At 39.2% G+C, this 22,438-nt stretch overlaps 1 protein-coding gene across 1 annotated transcript; it reads right to left on the bottom strand.

The window, feature by feature from the left end:
• Positions 1-182: 182 nt before the first annotated feature.
• On the bottom strand, positions 183-22,001 carry PRDX4 (peroxiredoxin 4). The gene is made up of 7 exons (XM_040468727.1): positions 21,671-22,001; positions 18,054-18,171; positions 14,359-14,475; positions 11,581-11,703; positions 6,868-6,998; positions 5,821-5,855; positions 183-295 (listed from the first exon to the last, which is right to left on the bottom strand). The coding sequence occupies exons 1-7, from the start codon at positions 21,912-21,914 to the stop codon at positions 245-247; spliced, it is 819 nt and encodes a 272-aa protein (XP_040324661.1). The 5' UTR covers positions 21,915-22,001; the 3' UTR covers positions 183-244.
• Between the last annotated feature and the right edge of the window lie 437 nt (positions 22,002-22,438).

The following is a 22,438-nucleotide window of genomic DNA, read 5'->3' as shown; positions in this document are numbered from 1 at the left end:
AATCTGAAGCAGGCTCCAGGCTCTGAGCTGTCAGCACAGAGCCTGACTTGGGCTCAAACCCACAGACTTTGAGATCATGACCCGAGCCGAAGTCAGACACTTAACTGACTGAACCACCCAGGCACCCCATGACCTGACGTGAAGTTTTATATTCTCCAAGAAATTACTGGCGTAACACAGTATGGTAGTAAAACGGTGAGCTTTACTGAGAATTGTCGAGCATGGTAACGTGAGGAAGTATTTTTCAGTTGACCTTATCAAAATACTTCAGTTTTCCAGCTGGATCTGGAATTATCTGTTAAAACAAAAGCAAATTATTCATTTTAAAAATGTTATTTTTTGTTGAAGTATAATTGATATAAAGTATCCTGTTATTTTCAGGTATATAACATAGGGATTTGATATTTTTATACATTATGAAATGATCCCCACAAGAGGTCTAGTTGCCATCTGTCATCACACAAAATAATTACGTTATAGACTATATTCCTTGTGCTGTACTTTTCATGTCTGTGATTTATGGATTGTATAACTGGAAGTTTGTACCACTTAATCCCCTTCATCTATTTTGCCCATCCCCCAACACAGCTCCCCTCTGGCAACTGCCAGTTTGGTCTCTATTTTTAATAGTCTGGGGTTTTGTTTGTTCATTTGTTTTGCTTTTTAAAGAGTCCACATAGAAGTGAAACCACACGGTATTGGTCTTTCTCTGACTTATTTCACTAGCATAATACCCCCTAGGACCATCTATGTTGTTGTAAATGTAAAGACTTCATTCTTTTTAATGGCTGAGTATATTCCATTGTCTTTATACACACCACATCTTCCTTATACATTCATTTCTTGATGGATACTTAAGTTGCTTTCATTTCGTGGCTATTATAAATAATGCTGCAGTGAACACAGGGGTACATACATCTCTTAAAATTGGTATTTGCAAATTACTCATTTTAAAAGCCAAAGTGCATCATTAGTAGTCTGGCATGAGTTGCCCATCTCTTCACTAAAAAAGATAAACTATGATTTTTGTGTCCCAGATTATATCATGTATAAGGAAAAACTGGATTTGTCCTAACTACTAATCTCAGCTATCCAAAAAGGCAAATAATTTGTTAATAAATTAACATCTGTACTCAAGCATCCCCCAATTTACTTACAGATCTTCTCTTGGCCACCAGGCTTTCATGACATCTTCAGGTTTGATCTAATTAAGTCAAACACATTAAGGGAGCATGGCTACAGATGTTAATGTATTTTTTAAAATTTATTTTTCATGTTTTATTTTTTGTCTTTTTTGAGACACAAAGAGAGACAGAGTGCAAGCAGGAGAGGGGAAGAGAGAGGGAGACACAGAATCTGAAGCAGGCTCCAGAGCTGTCCACACAGAGCCTGATGCGGGACTTGAACCCATGAATGTGAGATCATGACCTGAGCTGAAGTCAGACACTAAACCGAATGAGCCACCCAAGCGCCCAGATGTTAATGTATTTTTAAAGTCATCTGCTGATGAAATGTGAGTATGCCACAATCTGAAAGGCAGCAGTGTGTTCAAATGGATTAATTTTTCATTTTCTTAAAAATAATTGACATACAAGAGTATGTGTATTAAATTATTAGTGTATTAAGTTAGTGTATTAGTTTCACGTGTATATCATAGTGATTCAGTATATACATTATGAAATGTCACAAGTCTAGTTACCATCTGTCCCCATACACAGTTGTTACAATATTACTGACATATTCCCTATGCTGTATTTTTCATCCCCATGACTTATTTTATAACTGAAAGACTACTTCTTTTTTTTTTCTTTAATTTTTTTTTCAACGTTTATTTATTTTTTTGGGGACAGAGAGAGATAGAGCATGAACGGGGGAGGGGAAGAGAGAGAGAGAGGGAGACACAGAATCGGAAACAGGCTCCAGGCTCTGAGCCATCAGCCCAGAGCCTGACACGGGGCTCGAACTCACGGACCGCGAGATCGTGACCTGGCTGAAGTCGGACGCTTAACCAACTGCGCCACCCAGGCGCCCCTTAACTGAAAGACTACTTCTTAATCCCCCTCATGTATTTTGTCCATCCTCCTACTGCTGTCCTCTCTGGCAGTCATTAGTTCTCTGTATCTATGAGTTTCTGTTTTTTTGTTTTTTTTTTGTTTTTGTTTTTTAGATTTTACACACACACACACACACACACACACACACACACACACACACACATCTCACGGTATTTGTCCTCCTCTGACTTATTTCACTAGCATAATACCCTCTAGGTCCATCCATGTTCTTGCAGATGGTAAGATTTCATTCTTATTATGACTAATGTTCCATTGTATATATACTACACATTTTGTATCTGTCAAATGGATTTCCTGGAGGTTTGGAATTGCAACCTTTGAATCTCAAACTGCAAAGTAAAAAAAAAAATACTCAAATATGACATGAAGTATTACCTTCAATAACTATTCAGTGAATGTACAAACACTCTGAAAGAAAAAAAATGTTCCCTCTTTAAAAGCATCACAGCCTTAGAAGATTAGATTTTTTTGAAATTTCCAATATAATTTGACCTCACATTAACTATGTTATTTGATAGTTACAGGTCAAGTACATCTATCTCTGTACAAAAAGTAACCTATTGTAATCAGTTTACTGTAGTTTTATACGCATTTTCTTCAGAATTTTTCTTCAGCATATAATAAATATTACCTAATTTTTCAGGCATCATTTCAAGTATTCTGTGTTTGCCAATATATAACGTCTCTGCATTTAAATTCAATCTGTAAGTACTTGTAGAATAACTACTCTGTGCCAGTAGTGTGCTGGGCAGTGGGGTGTACAAGGATAAGGACATTAAAGTTCCCGCCTTTGAGGCTTGTACAACCATGTGGGGAAGATGTGCGTGTACACGACAGCTTTTGCTGCAACGCACGATATGATCACGTATGACACAGGCCGTGACTGAATGGAGGCTGAGATGGCATCAAAGAAGGCGTCAGAGTGAAGGTGGCATTTATGTGGGTCTCGAAAGACGAGAATAATTTGGAGAAGGGAGAAGCTATTCCAGGCTAAAGAGCTGAGCAAAGGCACACAGGTGTGAAAAAGCAGGGCTTATTTTGGGACACACTGAGTGGTGTCACACCGCGGGAGCACAGTGTGCGTGTGTGTGTGCACCGTAGGGAAGAGGGCCTGCGAGAGGCTGCTAGATAAGAACAATGCCAAGTATGTGAAGTTGGGCCCACGAGTCCTGGAGGGCTGCTAAAAGAGTCTGCTTTAGAGAGTGACATGCTCTAGGGGGAAGAGAACCTGAGGTCAGGGCAACCCATCAGGAGGCCTGTGCGATACACAGGTGATAACTGACGGGGACACAGGAAAAATTCATCTCTTTTCAAACTACCCCAAACTAGCTACCACCCTCACCACAGTCACCAAAGAGGACACATTTGTCACTTACTTCGCTGTGTTCCAATTCTCCATGGCACGGGACACCGGTGTCCCGATTTCCTTCCTTGCAGCCCACCCAATTCCTGCCACACAGGCCCTCTTTATGTTTCCTGAACATGCTAAGCTGGTTCCTGGCCTCAGGGACTTGCCCTTGCTTTTCTTTCTGCACTGCTCTATGCTTCACTCACTCTGTCTGTTCACTCACGTTTCAACTTAAATGTCATCTTTGAAGTCTTTCCTGACCACTTAATCCCCCAGGCCAGACACTACCCCATCAACTCTCATCATCGTGTTTCTCAAAGCATTTGCCATAATCTAAAATTAGGGTTAGAATGTAACTCCAAGGGTGGACTTTGGCTATGGTATTCACTAATAAATACCATCTGCCCATTGTAATTGTTTGAATAGTTGCCATACAGCAGGTGCTCCAGAAATGTCTGTTCAAAGAACGCTCGTAGAATCAGAGTAGAATTGTGGTTGGGCTGGGGGTGGGGGAAATGGGGGGATGCCAACCGAAGGGTACAAGCCTTCAGTTTTAAGGTAAGTTCTAAAAATGTAATACGCAACACAGTGACTATAGTTAGTAATACTGTTTTGTGTACTTGAAATTTGCTAAGAGGGTAGACCTTAATAAGCGTTTTCACCATACACGAAAGAAGGTTATCTTGTGAGGTGATGGATTTGTTAATTAAGCAGACTGTGGTAACAATTTCACAATGTATGCATATATCAAATCATCACTCATACAGTTTAAATATATATAATTCTATTTGTCAAATATGTCTCAATAAAGCTGAGAATAAAAAAAGAATGCCCGAACACAGTATGTGATAACATAACTCATGGTTTTTATCACATTCTCAGAGGGTTTGTGGACCCTCTAAAACTTGATCAAGTGGATAGTCAGTATGTTTTCTGAAATGTAAAATACTCATCCTCTAATACCCTTCGTAGTTAATTTGTACCTCTTGGAAGTTCTTGCTGATCTCAGTACATGCCTGTGATTGATGGTGATGTTATTCATCACTCACTGTTGGTTTTGCTACAGGTCCAGGGGAACATGCCCCCTACTTTGAAAATCCATCCAGAAATGCTTTCTAAGGCTTCTCACGTGACACCTGCAGCTTCTGATTCATATTTCTATCTGTAAGCCTCACAATCAATAACTGTAAACTAACCTGATGACTAAAGTACCTAGTGCTCAAAGTACCTGTAATGCCTAATTTCATATCTATCTTTGAGATCCATCAGATCTGTGTAAATAAATTGTACTGTAAATAAATTTGTACTATAACATTAACTCTGATCCCCAAAGGCAATGCTGTTTTGCAAACCCATCAAAAACAGGTTCAAAATCAGTGTAATGTTACTTTACTCAATCTGAGTTAGGTTATAGAGTGAATTTCTACCTCTCATTGTCTAGGATGAATAGTACTTTTTTGTTGGTGTGCTAAAGAAGAAAGTTTTATGGATCTGTATTTTTCTTTTATCCTAAGATAATGATTTCTTCCTCCAATGCTCTAGTATTTGTCAGTTTCCTAACTATAGTTTGTATAAAACTGTTGATCTTTAGTAGATAAACATGTTATTTTAAAAAAGTTCAGACTTTTTAAAATGTGTCCAAATTTTATTTTGGCCAGAGACTACTTCAGGGATTGTCTATAAATTATATAGCCTCCCTAAATGTAAGGGTATACTTGTTTCGATCTTCCTTCAAATGATGAGAGAAGCATTAGCTTCAATGTTATTTAAGCCAGATTTTCTCAAAAGTTTTTACTGTAGACAGAAAGCCTAATTTGCTTGTGACTATTTTCTTTGCCCATAATGTGTAGGAAGAAATTCCATTTATGATCTCTAAGACCTCTGAATTTATTCTACCACGTCTCCACTGTTCCCTTTTTTTTTTTAATTTTTTTTTTCAACGTTTATTTATTTTTGGGACAGAGAGAGACAGAGCATGAACAGGGGAGGGGCAGAGAGAGAGGGAGACACAGAATCGGAAACAGGCTCCAGGCTCTGAGCCATCGGCCCAGAGCCCGACGCGGGGCTCGAACCCACGGACTGCGAGATCGTGACCTGGCTGAAGTCGGACGCTTAACCGACTGCGCCACCCAGGCGCCCCACTGTTCCCTTTTTTTGATGGTGTATTTCTCTGGATACTTGGCTTTAAAATTCATAGCATTAAATCACGTATTCTGCTTTCTGCAGTTTCAGCCACTCTCTCTATAGTCCAAAGAATGCCTGTACTCTTATGATTTCTGTCTATTAATATTTACTTCATTTACAAAATCAAGATAGTTCTATTACAAGGAGAGATTACCGTAAGGTTGGCATTTTTTCCCCCCACCTATCCCCTTAACAGAAAAATGTTTGACTTACTGTGTCACTACCTGGTTTCCAACCAGCAGGACAGACTGAAAGGAACAAAAATTGGCAAAAAGATTAAAAACAGATTTCACTTCTCTTCACAACTCTTGGCTTTTGTTTTTCCAAAATGAAACTGAAAATGGAGCCTATAATAATGAGAACGTTTCTAGGCCACTGAACACCTGACTACTGTTAGCTTACCTGTTTGCACCAAGGAATTTCAGTCATGGAGTTTATAAGCAGGTAGCTCATCTATTTCCATTTTTGCCAATTTTGTCTAGTTACATGTACACTATAAGAAACCAAGTTGAGAATTCCTCTAATAAAGTTGGAAGGTTTGGGAATCTGGTGAACTGAAAGGTTGGGGCATGGTAAAAATTTCTCTGAATTTACCGAAACTTCCAATATAAGCTTCTCTTCTGTTTTCTGCAGTATTTTGTAGTGATGTCATAATGTGCTGTTTGCCAAATGAGAGTTTAAAATTACTAGGAAAGTGGGATTTCCCCTTTCTGTGAAATGCACCCTTATCCAGGCACTGAGTTACACTTTGGAAAGGAATGTGTAACATATGTTCCACTTCAGCAAAATCTGACCTTTTCTATTTAGTTACTGCAAACACGTGCAGTGAAAGGATAAACTTCTAGATTACTGGTGTGATACCGAATAGCTGAGGAACAAAGCTAAATCAAATCATGTAAACATGAAAATAAAACCTGTATTACTAAATACTGTCAGACAGGCACATTTTAAAGTTTACAGAAACCTAATTTGAAAAATTGCAGTAGCAGAAACTTTTCTCTTTGAGCCCATCCAAAACGACTGTGCAAATAATGAATATTTTTGCATTTTACCCTGTAAGTAGAATATATTAGTGATATTTTGCTAAAAGCACTTCAAATAATAAATGGATCTGCTCAAAATATCAGGTAATAATTTGAAAACAATCAGAAGACTTTGGAACCATCCACATTACTTTTTGAGTAAGAAACAAAATTAATCATGCCATAATCTCTCAAATGAAAAAATCAAAAGGCTAAGATGTTTAGAAGGAAAGGGTACCTTCTCCATGTGTGTCAGTGTACTGGAATGCTTGAACCAAACGCAGTGTCTCATCCACTGATCTTCCCACAGGAAGGTCATTCAGAGTAATTTGTCTTAGGATCCCTTTGTCATCAATAATGAAAAGGCCTCTGTAAGACACAAGGGTGGTACAGGTGAGGTCATTCAATCTCAATTAAGACAAGTATTAGTTCATGTGAATCCCTGTGCCATCCACACAGAAGGAAGTTATACAGAACCAATAACATGCTACCTATCTTCCTGACTGGTACAAAAAACACAGGCAAATACAGCACCCCCCTGCCCCCCACACTTACCTACTGTATAATTTGGGATTATCATTGTTAAATGGTAGCTTTAGAAATTTGTTTTTGTCTTTGAAATGGACTGTTGTATTTCCAGTCAAATCTTCACAAGTACTAGGTTTGGGATTTTACTGCACTGTAAGTGAGATTATGAAATTACATAACAAAGTCTTCCTCTGGGTGAAGCTGTGATCCATCTTTCTTATCTCTGACTCTTTAGAACGTCTTTGTATTTCGTTTTTCAATGGTGGAAAAAGACTGAGTCACCAAAGTTACCTTTCCCTCTAAATCTCTGTATGTGTGACTCACTTTAATGGCCTAGGGAATAATTGAGTAGTTTAACCTAAAAGACCTGCTGAAATGGAGTGGTGTTGCAAGAGTTAAAGCAGACTAGAGAAAAACAAAAATTTCCAAAGGACTATTGTCTTTATTTCAGTCAATATGGATTACAACCCAATACTTGGTTTAGAGAAAGATCTCAGGTTAGTAGGGCTAATTGTTTGTGTATGAGTATTAAAAATAATAACTATTTTTAATAGAAATACACAGAATTATATACCTCTTACATGAAACTTTATTTCAAAATCATATTAAACATAACTAAAATGTTCCTGCTTATCCTACGATACATTCTTTTAATGAGCACCATGAAGTCTGAACTAACTATAGCTCCGTCTCCTTGGGCTAGGTCAACTTGGCCAAATGTGGGGACAAAACTATTAACTACTATTCATATGGGTGTTCTTTCGTGTAGCTACTTTTACGGTAGAAAACGGTTGTCAATGGTGATGAAGTCTATTCTGAAGTAAGTGAGCCTGAGCTGAAATTTTGAGCTTACTTCTGTAACGTACATCATACCAACACACACCACAGAGAAACAAACCTGCCCTTTCTTTGGTAGCAAATTCGAGTTCTGTTTTCTCTTTTAATTTTGCGAATTTTTATCTTATGTAGACTTTGAGACTAAGACATTTGCCATATTTGGTATAATATATACATATGTCTCTTCCTCAGAGAACAGATAGGTCATTTTTATAAAAAAATCAGAAATTAAAATGACAATATGTATCTCAATAAGAACCTCAGAAACCAAAGGTAGCAGGGCAATGCTTTCAAATGTCTTTCAATCTAGAATTCTATACCTAGTGAAATTGTTAATTAAGCACAAGAGCAGAATAAAAACATTTTCAGGCATGGAAGTCCTCAAGTATTTTACCTTCTAATGACCTTTTTAAAAAATTTTTTAATGTTTATTTATTTTAGAGAGAGAGACAGAGACAGAGTGTGAGCGGGGGAGGGGCAGAGAGAGAGGGAGACAGAATCCGAAACAGGCTCCAGGCTCCGAGCTGTCAGCACACAGCCCGATGCAGGGCTCAAACCCATGAACTGTGAGATCATGATCTGAGCCAAAGTCAGATGCTTGATCAACTGAGCCACCCAGGCGCCGGTCCAATGACCTTTTATTAGGAAGCTATGAGGATGTGCTTCAGCAAAAAAAGAGGGATTAAATAAAGAAGTCAGGCATGGGAGCCTAAAAAGTGGGCATCCAACAGAGAAGAAGCGAAGCAAATTCCCAGGATGCTGGTGCGCAAAGCGCTACAACAGCAACTGTGGAGCAGGTCTAGAGAGGGGTCAGTCTGAACTCAAACAGGAGGATGGAGGTTTCCAGGAAAAACAAATGATATGAAAAATGTAGTATTTAGAGTGGTTACAACTAGCTGGGAAGTTTAGGAAGAATTAGTGATAGGTATATAGAAAACTAAACGAATGAAACAAAAAAGTAGTAGTTTATTAGCCACAATAAAATAACAAAAAGTTTACTAGAAGGGAAATGTAAACCCTAGGACACTACACTTAAGAGCTTAGCAGTGAACTGGGGCGCCTGGGTGGCTCAGTCGGTTCAGCGGCCGACTTCGGCTCAGGTCATGATCTTGCGGTCCGTGAGTTTGAGCCCTGCGTCAGGCTCTGTGCTGACAGCTTGGAGCCTGGAGCCTGCCTCCGATTCTGTGTCTCCCTCTCTCTGACCCTCCCCCGTTCATGCTCTGTCTCAAAAATAAATAAACGTTAAAAAAAAAATTTAAAAAGAGCTTAGCAGTGAACAATACTTATATAAAAAAAATAAATACTGGCTTAATCCACAATTACCACATATTACACGGAAAGATAAGTTTGGGGATGGTCTAAGAAAGTACTATTTACCATTATAAATAATGTCAAAATTGATAAATTCAGAAAAAGTACAGGAGTTGGAAGTATGGAGATAAATAGTAAAAGCAGTAGCTAAAGAATTGAAAGCAGTTTCCTCCAGAAGCAGCACTAGGAGTAGGGAGGGGATTGTTGCTTAAGACAGTCTGACTTTTGGGGTGCTTGGGTGGTTCAGTCAGTGAGTGTCTAACTTCGGCTCAGGTCATGATCTCATGATTCGTGGGTTTGAGCCTCGCATAGGGCTCTGTGCTGACAGCTCAGAGCCTGAAGCCTGCTTCAGATTCTGTGTCTCCCTCTCTCTCTGCCCTTCCCCTGCTCATGCTCTCTCTCTCTCAAAAATGAATAAACAAACAAAAAAGACAATCTGACTTTTTTTTCAAAATTTTTTTTAACATTTATTTTTGAGACAGAGAGAGACAGAGCATGAACAGGGGAGGGTCAGAGAATGAGGGAGACACAGAATCTGAAACGGGCTCCAGGCTCTGAGCTGTCAGCACAGAGCCTGACGCAGGGCTTGAACTCACGGACCGTGAAATCATGACCTGAGCTGAAGTCGGACGCTTAACCGACTGAGCCACCGGGGTGCCCCCTGACTTTTAAAAACTACGTGCATGTATTTCTTTGATGAAAATAAAAAATGTAAAAAGAAACTACAAAATAGCTAGTATTAGATAATTTTACTCGGTTAGTATTCAAAGAATTCCAAATTAAAACAAATTATTTTGAATGTTTATTTTTGAGAGAGAGAGAGCTAGTGAGTGAGCGAGCAGGAGCCGGGGAGGGGTAGAGAGAGAGAGAGACACACACAGAATCTGAAGCAGGCTCCAGGCTTCGAGCTGTCAGCACAGAGCCCGACATGGGGCTCGAATTCACGAACTGTAAGATCATGACCTGAACCGAAGTCGGACACTCAACCGACTGAGCCACCCAGGCGTCCCTAAATAATTCCAAATTTTAAAACAGCTTCAATCTTTTTAGTGGCATTTTACTTTCTGTGAATTAACTTAGTAATAAACTATGAAAGGAGAAAATATTAAAGACTTGGCGAGTAGAAAAAAAGAAACTATTGGTAGTGACACATGATATAATATGAAGGAAGCTTGGAAACATTGTGCTAAGTGAAAGAGGATAGTCATAAAAAAGCACACAGTGTAGGATTCCATTTATATGAAATGTCCAGAATAGGCAACCATAGAGACATGAAGTAGGTAAGTGGTTGGCTGCCCAGGGCCAGGGTGGGGGGACTGGGGAAAGGGAGAATAACTGCTAAGGGGTGTGGGGTTTCTTTTTAGAGTAATGAAAATGTTCTAAAATTGACTGTAGTGATGGCTGCACAACTCTCTGGGTCGACTAGAAACCCCGGAATAGTATGCTTTAAATGGGTGAGTTGTGTGTGAATTACATCTCCATAAAGCTGTTATAAAAAACAGAGGATTATAAAATACTGACATCTTCACATAACATTTTAAAAAAGAAACTATTCTCACTGCAATGCAAATTGACACTATAATTATAACAAAATCACAGCTGTTCTAAAGTTGCCCTTTTTTCAAAGACTTACAGTGGTGTTTTCTTAATTTTTCCCACTCCTCAAGGCACAAGCCTGCTAAATACTATGATACTTGTATTTGGAAAAACCATTACTGGCGTCATTTTAGAAATAGAAAAGAGGAGAAAGAAACAGATAAGGAGTTTGGGTACTGGGGTTCAAGTGTGGGCTCTGCCATTAATTATTTAACTTTGGCTAAGTTCATAGAATTCTATGAATCTGTTTATCTGTGAAATGACAGAGCTTCCAGCTCTAACAGTCTATGATAACTCACAGAGTTTAAGTAGGGCACTCGCCAATTATTTTAAAACACTACAGGGGTGCCTGAGTGGCGCAGTCGGTTAAGCGTCCGACTTCAGCCAGGTCACGATCTCGCGGTCCGTGAGTTCGAGCCCCGCGTCGGGCTCTGGGCTGATGGCTCGGAGCCTGGAGCCTGTTTCCGATTCTGTGTCTCCCTCTCTCTCTGCCCCTCCCCCGTTCATGCTTTGTCTCTCTCTGTCCCAAAAATAAATAAACGTTGAAAAAAAATAAAACACTATAACATTTTTGCAAATAGAGCAAATAATACTTCTTGCCTTGCATCTTCTAACTCCATTTTAAGGAGGATTACAAATGTATTTGGATTTGTCCTAATATAAAACCACTGAAAGGTACCTAAGAGTATGGCCTGAGTCCTCCAGATATACGCCATAGTCCTTTGAGATTTGATGATTCAGATCTGAAAGAAGTGGAATCTTTATTGGCCCAAGTCCTCCTTGTCTTCGAGGGGTATTAATCCTGTAACAAACAGAACAGTTACCTCTCAGAGCTAAGCAAATGGCATGTATCCAAACAGCACTCTTTCTCTGTAGACACATACAAATGAATGAACGCACAACACACACATTCTTTCTCTAAGGAAAACAGGCTAATATACATTCTATTTTTTGCCTTTACTCCCCAGTTAATATGTTCATTTCTTTTAAACACTAAATATGGAGATACATATCACATTTTTAATGTGTTGACACAGTGTTTTTTATTTATCTATATTCGTAGACATTTAAACTGTTTCAGTTTTTCTTTTGCTTTTATAAACACTGCCGGAAACATTTCTGTATTCTCAGCTTTGTACACCTGTCTGATTAATTCCTAGAAGAGGAACTGATGGATCAAAGGATATACACTGTCCTAAGTATAACCTTAGAATTGTGATCACAAGACAAAACCTTGAGAAGAACAATAAAACTAGATAATATTTGAATATTCGTAGACACAAAGAAATGCAAAGTCCATTTAAAGCAGCAAAGTAAGTCAGACACATCAACCTTCAGATTTAGGTATTCTTTTTTTTTTTTTTTAATTTTTTTTTTCAACGTTTATTTATTTTTGGGACAGAGAGAGACAGAGCATTAACGGGGGAGGGGCAGAGAGAGAGGGAGACACAGAATCGGAAACAGGCTCCAGGCTCTGAGCCATCAGCCCAGAGCCCGACGTGGGGCTCGAACTCCCGGACCGCGAGATCGTGACCTGGCTGAAGTCGGACGCTTAACCAACTGTGCCACCCAGGCGCCCCTATTCTTTTTTTTTTAAGTATTCTTTTGAAACCAGGGAAAGTCAGCTGGTGTCCCAATGGGAAGGCACTGACATAGCAGCTGGAAAACAGGGAAATACTGCTTCAGATGTCTGCAGCCCCAGTTCCGATACCCAAGTAGAAATTTCTGGTTGATATGAATCCTATCCAGCTGAGACTGCATCCCCCCAAATTCCTTGAGAAACCAATGCCAAATTATTTGGGATGACATAAGTTTTTCCTTAGTGGATTTGTGTTGGAACCTACAAAGATTTAGAATTACTACAGAAGTGACAAAGCAAATTAAACTCATGGTTTTCGCTTTGTGATTCCTATTGAAAATGTGTAATGTGAAATTTTATTCAGTTTATAAATTGTAAAGAAACATTTAAAATATTTTTTTCAATGTTTGTTTATTTTTGAGAGAGAGAGAGAGAGAGCAAGAAGGGGTGGGGCAGAGAGAGAGGGAGACACAGAATCTGAAGCAGGCTCCAGGCTCTAAGCTGTCAGCACAGAGCCTGAAGTGGGGCTCGAACTCATGGACTGTGAGATCATGACCTGAGCTGAAGTAGGACACTTAACCGACTAAGTCACCCAGGTGCCCCAAGAAACATTTTAAGTAGTAAAAAATAGTAAAGAAACATTTTAAAAGGATCTAAAATATATTTGCGAGAATTATTACTTAAGTTTTGGAAGTTTTATCTCAAAGTTGAGATAAAGGAAATAAAATATATTAAATATGTAACTGCATTTAAAAATACTTGAGATAATTACTTAAGAAAATATAAATTGTAGCTCCTGCGCCAATTAATATTTTAGTTATATATGTGTATATATAATTATAAATACAGAAAAAGATGTTTTGAATTTTTCACTTTAATGAATTGAATATTAACTTTTAAAACCAAAAATATTTCTGTACCATCTTTATTGTGCATAAAATTTTGTGCACAGAATTTTGGACATGCAAAATTCACATCAACACACACATTTCAGCTTGTAAAACATACTGCCTAATTGCTCTCCAGAAATGCTAAACCTACTGTGTGTGTGGGAAAAGAATGACACCTTTGTCATCACTGGATGAAATTTTTCAATATTTGAAATCTTGGCCAATCAGGGAAAAAAATGGCATCTCTTGTCATTTTAATTTACAATTCTTTGCAATTAATTAGGTGAAACACCTTTTCACATTTAATGAATTAAAAAATTATTTACAAAATCAAGAAAATCATTGCTTCTTGAAAAATAATTATAAAAACTATTTTGAGTTTGACTTAGTATTAGACAACTATATAAGAGAAAAATGGAATTATAAGGAATTTTTTTTCTTCCAGTTTAAGGCTACCCAGTTTGTCATAATAAAGTAATCATACATTTCAGTGGTTTCTGCTGAAACCATTGGATATCTGCTGAAACCATATGGATATTATGTCTTTTGCACTGAACTTTTTTATTTAAAGAAAAAAATTTTTTTTTAATGTTTATTTATTTTTCAGAGAGAGAGAGCGTGAGTGGAGGAGGGGAAGAGAGAGACGGGGAGACACAGAATCTGAAGCAGGCTCCAAACTCTGTGCTGTCAGCACAGAGCCCGACGTGGGGCTCCAAGTCACAAACTATGAGATCATGACCTGAGTGGAAGTTGGACGCTTAACCGACTGAGCCACCCAGGTGCCCCTGCAATGAACTTTTTTTTTCCACTCTGGAAATGTCCTATGAAATCTGTAAGCACTTTTACCATAACTTCATTGAACTAGCAGCTCTCAGATAATTCTACTTCCAAACTGATAACTATATTCCTGTCATATTAAGAGTTGTCTGCCCATAATTTAAAAGTAAATCCATTCCTTTTCCTACAAATCTAAGTGTAAGATACTGACCAGGCCAAATGGGTAAACTGTGAATCGACAGAGCATGCTACGACTTCAACGTTGATAGATCTGAATTCTTCAATTCTGTCACCAAAGGCGATGATTTCAGTTGGACACACAAAAGTGCTGAAAGTTAAAAAAAATATATATCGGTATTCTCAAAATACGCATGTACCTAAAGTTTCAAATGACTTAGTTGTTATATACACCTTTAGCATATAAAAACACATATTAAGAACAACTTCAGGGGTGCTTGGCTGGCTCTGTTGGTAGAGCACGCAACTCTGAATGTCACAGTTGTGAGTTCGAACCCCACATTGGGTGGAGAGATTACTTAAAAAAATAAAATCTTACAAAAACCAATTTTTATATATGAACACTGTCAAGATGCAGCTGTCTAAAAGACTGTCATTTGATCACATATCATTTAATTAAGAAAAGTATATTGCAGAGTTCCCAATTACATCTCAATGAACTGTATTTTTATAACCTAATGGATCGGTGGTCAACCAATATCCCCTTCTCCCTTACGGCAGCACCTCCTCTCCCTTCATTTGCTTTTATTTAACAATGATTTATATAGTGCCTTATAGCTTTCAAAGATGTATACAAATTTTACATCATTCCCTTTTTTAAATATTTCTATACCACCCCTATGAGCTAGATGCATGATGTTTATTTTAGAGATGAGGAAATCTCTTCCATCCCCCTCCCTTTCTTGATAAGGTCCTCTTCTACCCTGTCTCCCCATCCTGTTGTCAGAAGGGCATGTTTAGAGAATATTACCTCAGGGTATTATTTTCCAAACCATGGTAGGGAATACTGAAGCCAATTTACTGAGTTCTAACTAACATTTTAAAAAAGTGGAATAGGGGCGCCTGGGTGGCTCAGTCGGTTAAGCTGCCGACTTCAGCTCAGGTCATGATCTCACGGTCCGTGAGTTCAAGCCCCGCGTCGGGCTCTGTGCTGACAGCTCAGAGCCTGGAGCCTGTTTCGGATTCTGTGTCTCCCTCTCTCTGACCCTCCCCCGTTCATGCTCTGTCTCTCTCTGTCTCAAAAATAAATAAATGTTAAAAAAAAAAAATTAAAAAAAAAAAATAAAAAAAAATAAAAAAGTGGAATAGAAAATACGAGAATACATTATATACAGTATGGGTGTTATGAAACATATGTATGTACAAGTGCATATATATGTGTGTTCAGGAGTGATATTAAAAATATTTAATAACCTTAACTCAAAGTTGGCTTTAGCTCTGGAGGTTTCTTGAAGGGACCAGGTGGGAGGGGACTGGGAAAGTGGCTATTTACCATCTGGTATGGAAGTGTTTCAGTACTGTAATGAGCATGGCTGTACTGGTGCTTACAGACTGAATGTTACCCTGTATGTACATGGAGTGTATTGGGCGGCAATGAAAACTGTATTTCATACTGTGTGTCGTGGTCAAGAAAGTTAGAAGAACACAGACTTAGGGGACAAATTCCTACCACAGCCCAAAGCAGGCTTTTCAAATGTTTCAGTTGTTCAAATGTAGAACTGCCACATGCAAAGCAGACAGTTCTAATGAAGATGTTATCTCTGGAAACCTAGGCTAAGATATATATATTTTTTAAATTTTTTATTTTTGAGAGAGAGAAGCACAAGTGGGGGAGGGGCAGAGAGAGAGGGAGACACAGAATCCGAAGTAGGCTCTCTGACAGCTCAGAGCCTGACGCGGAGCTTGAACCCACAAACCGTGAGATCACGACCTGAGCTAAAGTCGGATGATTAACTGACTGAGCCACCCAGGCACCCTGATATGTATTATTTTGAAAGTATTTATTTATTTAGAGACAAGAGACAGCACGAGCAGGGAAGGGGCAGAAAGAGGGAGAGAGAGAATCCCAAGCAGGCTCTGCACTGTGCAGAGCCTGACGGAGGGCTCGAACCCATGAACTATGAGATCATGACCTGAGCCGAAACCAAGAGTTGGATGGTCAACTGACTGAGCCACCCAGGCGCTCCTATGACATGTATTTTTAACATATTCCAAAAGGTAGGTACGGTCAGCCCCTGCTTTCCTTCCTATTATTCAAAGAAATGCTATGTAGAGACACATTTATTCAACTTCTTAGTGAAGACAGAGAAAAAGTTCTGACTGAAAACTGAAGGGTTACGTATATGACTTCTGTGCATATGACTTCTGTGCTTGCAGACTGTGGCAAATGCCCGAGAATTCTTCCTTTCTAACCAGGCCCAATCTGGCATTACATAGAAACAGAAAAAAGTGATCTTAGCTCTTTGCCCCAGAAGGCCATTGGTAACATCATGTTCTATATGTCTTATTCATTATGGGGTTTTAAGTAACACTGGCAGAAACAGAGGATATTTGTCTGCTATGTTAGACTAATTTCAAAATTCACGTGTAGCGTCATATATATTCAACAGACGTGTTAACTTATTCATTTTAGAACATGAATTTAGTAGGCCTATCATTTTTATATATTAAAATTTCTACTTCTGGCTTCTATTAGAAATTAAGTTACATCATACACTGTAGCTAGTCAGGCCACAATACAAATTGATTAGAAAGAAGCAAGTTCTAACTAATTTAAAAGATTATGTATTATCCAGATTTATGACTTGTTTTATTCTCAATGTACTAATTTTCCTTAGAATTTTTCCTATTTGGATTACAGAAGGGGTCAGCAAACTTCAGTCAACAGGCCAAATCCAGCTTATCTTATTTTTTGTAAATAAACTTTCAATAGAAGACAATATTCATTCATTTATATGTAGTCAATGGCTGTTTTTTGTGCTACAATGACAAAGCTGAGTAGTTGCAATAGAGATCACAAGACTAAAATATTTTCTACGTGGCCCAGTATAGAAAAAGTTTGCCGCCCTGTGGCCTAGGGACCACCTATAGAGATGAGCTGAAATACATCCTCCCTGTAAGGTTAAGGTTTTATTTATATAGTTCTAGATTAGTCCTAATGGAAAAAATACCTTAATATACAGTGGCAAAGACAGAAGAAACTTCTACTTTTTGTAAGCAAAAAATATATTCAAACAGGAAAAAGATAAACTCAAGACAACTCTCTTTTTGGTATCTTCACTTTCATGGAATTTGAAAAACACTCCAGATAAAATTATATCATTGATAAGACTATAGCTGTAAAGAGTATTTGAGTCAACTTTCTATCTAAAAAGTACTCAATGTCAGAGTTAAAGAGAAAATTCCCCCCAATAACCATAATTTATATTAGTAGGCATTATTCCTCAGGCATATGCAGTATTTTCAGGAAAATATTCAAATCACAGGAAAGCAGTATACACAGCAAAGAATAAATATTATAAAATCATAGTTAAATGGCATCAGTATTGTAAAGGGCTAATTTTCTAGTTAACAGAGATACATTAAACAGACTTGTGGCATAAGTCTAGCTATTAATTGCTTTCTAAAATATTCATTTTCTTGCCTTAGCAAGAAGCTTTTCTTTCTTTAATGATTACGTTACAATAACACAATCATGTAGATTTAAGTATAACGTATTGGGGTCAGTGGGTTATGGGTCTGAAATACATGGCAGATGTTACCTTCTTGAAAAAAATTCATCTTGGCTTGCCTTTTAAGAACCAAGAGCTAAATTAAATAATTTCTATTTGATGTTCTCGAATAATTGATAATGACTGACGTTTTACTACTTGTACCTGTATTACTTACAAATCAAGGGGGTAGAAGAAAAAAACCAGGTATTTCCCATGATAGTCAGTTAACTTGAGCTCCTTGAACTCTCCATTTATCACAGCTGTTCCTTCCCAATAAGGCGCTGGCTTGGAAACTAAGAAAGAAAAATGTATGAAGTTCTAGAACAATGAGAAAATCGGTGAGAGGACAGAAAGACATCTTCAGGAAATTACTAAAAATCAAGGATTCTAAACCTTTGGACCTCTTTAGCAGTCTGGTGAAGCTTATGGACTTTTTCTAAGAACAGTGTTATTGAATGCATAAAACAAAATATATAGAATTACAAAGGAAACTAATTACATTGAAATGTAATGATGAAAATAATAAAAAGCAAATTGGTGATATAGTAATACATGTACCCTTTTATTAACACTTTAAAACTGCAAGATCTAGCAGTGGTCTCATAACTGTCCAAGATACTGATGAGCGTAAATTTTGTTTCAGGATACCTGCAATGATGTGGCAGAAGAACATCTGTGATTCTCTTGGCAACAGGTATAAGCAAGTACTGCTAAAGCTAATATGATTTGTTGCTGATGTTTATAATGGAAGGAAATGCTAAATTTCAGTTGGAGGTTAGTGAAACTAAAGACTTTGTTTTTCTTTTTTTTAATCTTTATTTTTCAGAGAGAGAGAGAGAGGGAGAGAGGGAGAGAGGGAGGGAGGGAGGGAGGGGGGGAGAGAGAGAGAGAGATTGAGAGAGAGACAGAGAACGAACAAACGGTGGAGGGGCAGAGAGGGCCAGAGAGAATCCCAAGCAGGCTCTGTGCTGGAGCCTGACACGGGGCTCCTTCTCACTAACTGTGAGACCACGACCTGAGCCGAAATCAAGAGTCATATGCCTAAGTGACTGAGCCACAAGACTTTGTCTTTCTACTTATGCTCACAGACCCCATATATTCCATCCCTGCACTAAACCCTACTGGATGCTTCACTATATAGCCCCTCCAACTTTATAATTAGATTATCCTTTTTCTAATGGTAGTCTTTTAGATGTACTCATGTAAATGTTTGTCCAGTTTCTCACATACACACAGACGACCTGCTGCCACACTCTGCAAATATGTCAGGTGAGAAGTGTAAAATCCCAGACCATGGGATTATTTTCCCAGGGGGCTCTGAAACAGGAGACACCCCTTAACAGTTTCAACTGACCTGACAGAAACTGAAAAGTCTGTGCTGCTCTCTTGTAAGGGCATGCTGTAATTCTAGCCAACATGACGTACCTTCATCTTCTGTTAACACGTTCACAGGGCACTTAAACTTTCATAACCATTACATACACTGACGTCAATACTTGCTTCCAAGTTTGACTATAAGGTTCCTAGAAAGTAAGGCTTAACAATAGTCAGCACTTTTGATCACTCTGAAAATAGAGACAAACTTAAGATGAATTTCTCTGCAAAGTTAATATATAACACATGATGATTTATCTTGAGCCAGCAGCCTACCTCATATAGATATCCTGATCTAATTCGGTAAAGGCCAGAAGGGAGAAGTGGATAGGAGAAGGAAAAGTGGATAGGAGAAGGAGAAGGAGAAGGATAGGGAAAACCAAATTTGAAAAATAATTTTTTTCTGAAAATTCTGATCTTGGAAATTTTGGGGTTTTGACTCAAGAACTGCAGTGTTCTAATAGTTTTTTTTGATGGTATCTTTAGGGTTTTGTATATGTAGTATCATGCCATCTCCAAATAGGGAAAGTTCTGTTCAAAAGAAAAAAACTCATCGATTTCTAGGGCAAAAAGACTGCAATTACTTTATTAAGATCTATAAATGGAATTCCCAAAGCAACCCCTTGTATTTGTTAAAAAACAAAAATTGTCCGGAATATAAATGGCAGAGTTAACAAAGAATCTGGCAAGTGCAGAGCAGTAAAGAAGAACGTTTAAATTCCTTCTTCCCATATCCCCCATCAATTTAACTACTGTTAACATTTTGATGTGTTTTTCTCCATTCTTTTTTAAACACACAAATTTGGATCATGTTGCACCTGATTTTAAAAAGGGACCAGCAATGAGAACTGAGTAATATATGGAAAGTGTTGAATCATGGTATTGTACACCGAAAACATAGAACTCTGTATGTTAACTACACTGGAATTAAAATTAAAAAGGGAGGGAATAGTAAGTCATGAAAGGCTTTTCATGTTACTGAAATTAATTCAAAATTATTTAAAATTTAATGGCTCTATAATATTCTTTTATGAGTAAAAGTCCTCATAGCTTTAATTCTAGATAAGCCTACATGTGACACGGAAATGTGGCAAACATCTAAACTTTGAAAAAGTAAATCTATTTAAAGGGAAAGAGAAATCTATTATTACCATTTATTTGCTTCTATAAGCAGACCTTGATGGGATTTGTTTCTTATGGGAAATTTATGTAATGCCAGTAAATACTTAACTGACTGACATATTTCAAAATATCTTCCCAAACCAAGTAAAAGCAACAGGACTTGTAAATACTTTGATTTTTAAAAGTGCAAGACTGGCTTTTTAAAAATAAAAATCTAAAAGTACCTTTGTTAACTTTCAGTAGGAAAGAACTGCAAATGTGTAAGAAGGCAAAATAGTTTTTCTCACTTCTCACTCCCACTCCATCCTAAGTCAAAACAACATCCCGTTTTACACTGGGGATTCGTAATAGTGAAGCTTTACTTTTGTCACTGAATACAGGCATGAAACAGACTGTAACGGAACCAAATATACATCTACAGAATTGCCAAGTGATCCATAGTAAAAACTGGTTATTTAAAAGCAAGCCATAGTCTTTATCCTTTACTCCTGGCCACTTCTTTTTGGCCAATCTTAACATCCAGATGCAGCAGGCCATAACTTTCTCAGTATCTATTTAGTCTGACGTGTCCTTCCTGAAAGTGGTCATTAGTTGTGTACACTGGACAGAAATACAAATAATCAAAAGCCAAACTGGCAGGACACAAATTTGCCACGTGGTTTATCATCAACCCAAATGCATTACTTCCAACCTCGGTTTTTCCGTTTTCCTACAAAGAGCCTCCAAAGTACACCCTGTAACAAGCTCTTCATTTCTGAGAAACAAAGAATACCCATTACCTATACAGGTTTGGGGGAAGGTGGGTTTTAATATCCTTTATAAGATGCAATAACAGAAGAAGAAAGAAAAAGGAAAGTTTTGCCCTCCTGAGCATTTTGGTTAGTCACTTTTCTGTTTAAACTTTCTGCGAACCATTATTCAACTTCTCAATATATTCTTCCCTGAAATAGTGCTTGAAAATAGACACGATGTGCTGCTGGCACTTTTCGATGTTTGAGGAAGCGTTTCAGTTTGCACAACATCCTGATGCCTACAAACTCGGCACCCCTCCTTCCCTCATCTGCGGCTTTGGGGTAACCACCACTTCTTCCAAAATCTGATTCGGGGAACCCCTCTCCGTCCCCCCTCCCCCAGGGAGGCAGGCCCGCCGGGGGACCTAAGGCCACCTAGAGGGTGCCGCCCAAGCCAGGCCCCCAGGTGGCAACCGAAACACGGGTGCACGTGTCTCCAGGCCCTCCCCACCTCCCGCTTTCCTGTGCCACACGTTACCCTCCCTCTTGGCGGGGCACCACCTACTCTTGGCTTTGCTGAGGTGCAGGGAGTGATCAGCGGCCGAAACTCGGGACGTCTCCCCTGGGTACACTTGTCCACCCGCGTAGAAGTGACACTCTTCTTCGCGGGTTCGGGGCCTCTCCTCTGCCTCCCAGGCCCGCAGAGCTCCGGCTGGCAGCAAGAAGAACAGCAGGGGCAGCATGAGCAGTCTTCGGCTCCGGCCAGAGGCCGGAGTGGTTGTGGCTAGCGGCGGCGGCAGCGCCTCCATGACCACGCGAGCGCAAACACACGTCCCTAGGCGCGAGCGCGACTTATCCCGCCGCCAGGCGGCTACAATCCGCGCCGGACGCCCGCGTGAGTCGGGGCGCGGCCTCGCGAGACCTGCTCCGCCCCTCCCGCCCCCCAGCACCCGCCCTATTCCCCGCTCCCCCACCCCCCGCCCCCCGCCCCGTGGGCTCCAGCCCCGCCTGCTCGCCCCCAGCTGCGAAATAAGCTACCGCCCCAGGGCGCGCCGGGGCGAGAGCTTACTTAGCCCAACTCTGGGAACCAAGGCCGCTCGGAGGCGTCGTGCGTGAGGGTCCTGAAGCGCCACTGCCCCCCCTCCCCCGCGGTACAGTTTTCTATATCCTTCCACGCCCATCTCTTTCACAGAGCCTCACCGTCACACACCACCCTAAAGTGAAACTAACCTATCTGCCTTTAAATGACTCGCATTTTATACTTCGAACAGTTACTTGGTTTTCCCTTGAAGTGATGGGTTTGTGAAAAGTGCCATGACTATCCACTCTAGCT

The sequence above is a fragment of the Herpailurus yagouaroundi genome, unplaced genomic scaffold (genome assembly GCF_014898765.1).
Source record: "Herpailurus yagouaroundi ecotype Mexico unplaced genomic scaffold, PumYag 67793, whole genome shotgun sequence".
Classification (NCBI taxonomy): domain Eukaryota; kingdom Metazoa; phylum Chordata; class Mammalia; order Carnivora; family Felidae; genus Herpailurus; species Herpailurus yagouaroundi.
Note: the sequence above shows the minus strand (reverse complement) of the source record. Positions and strands in the feature narration are given on the sequence as shown.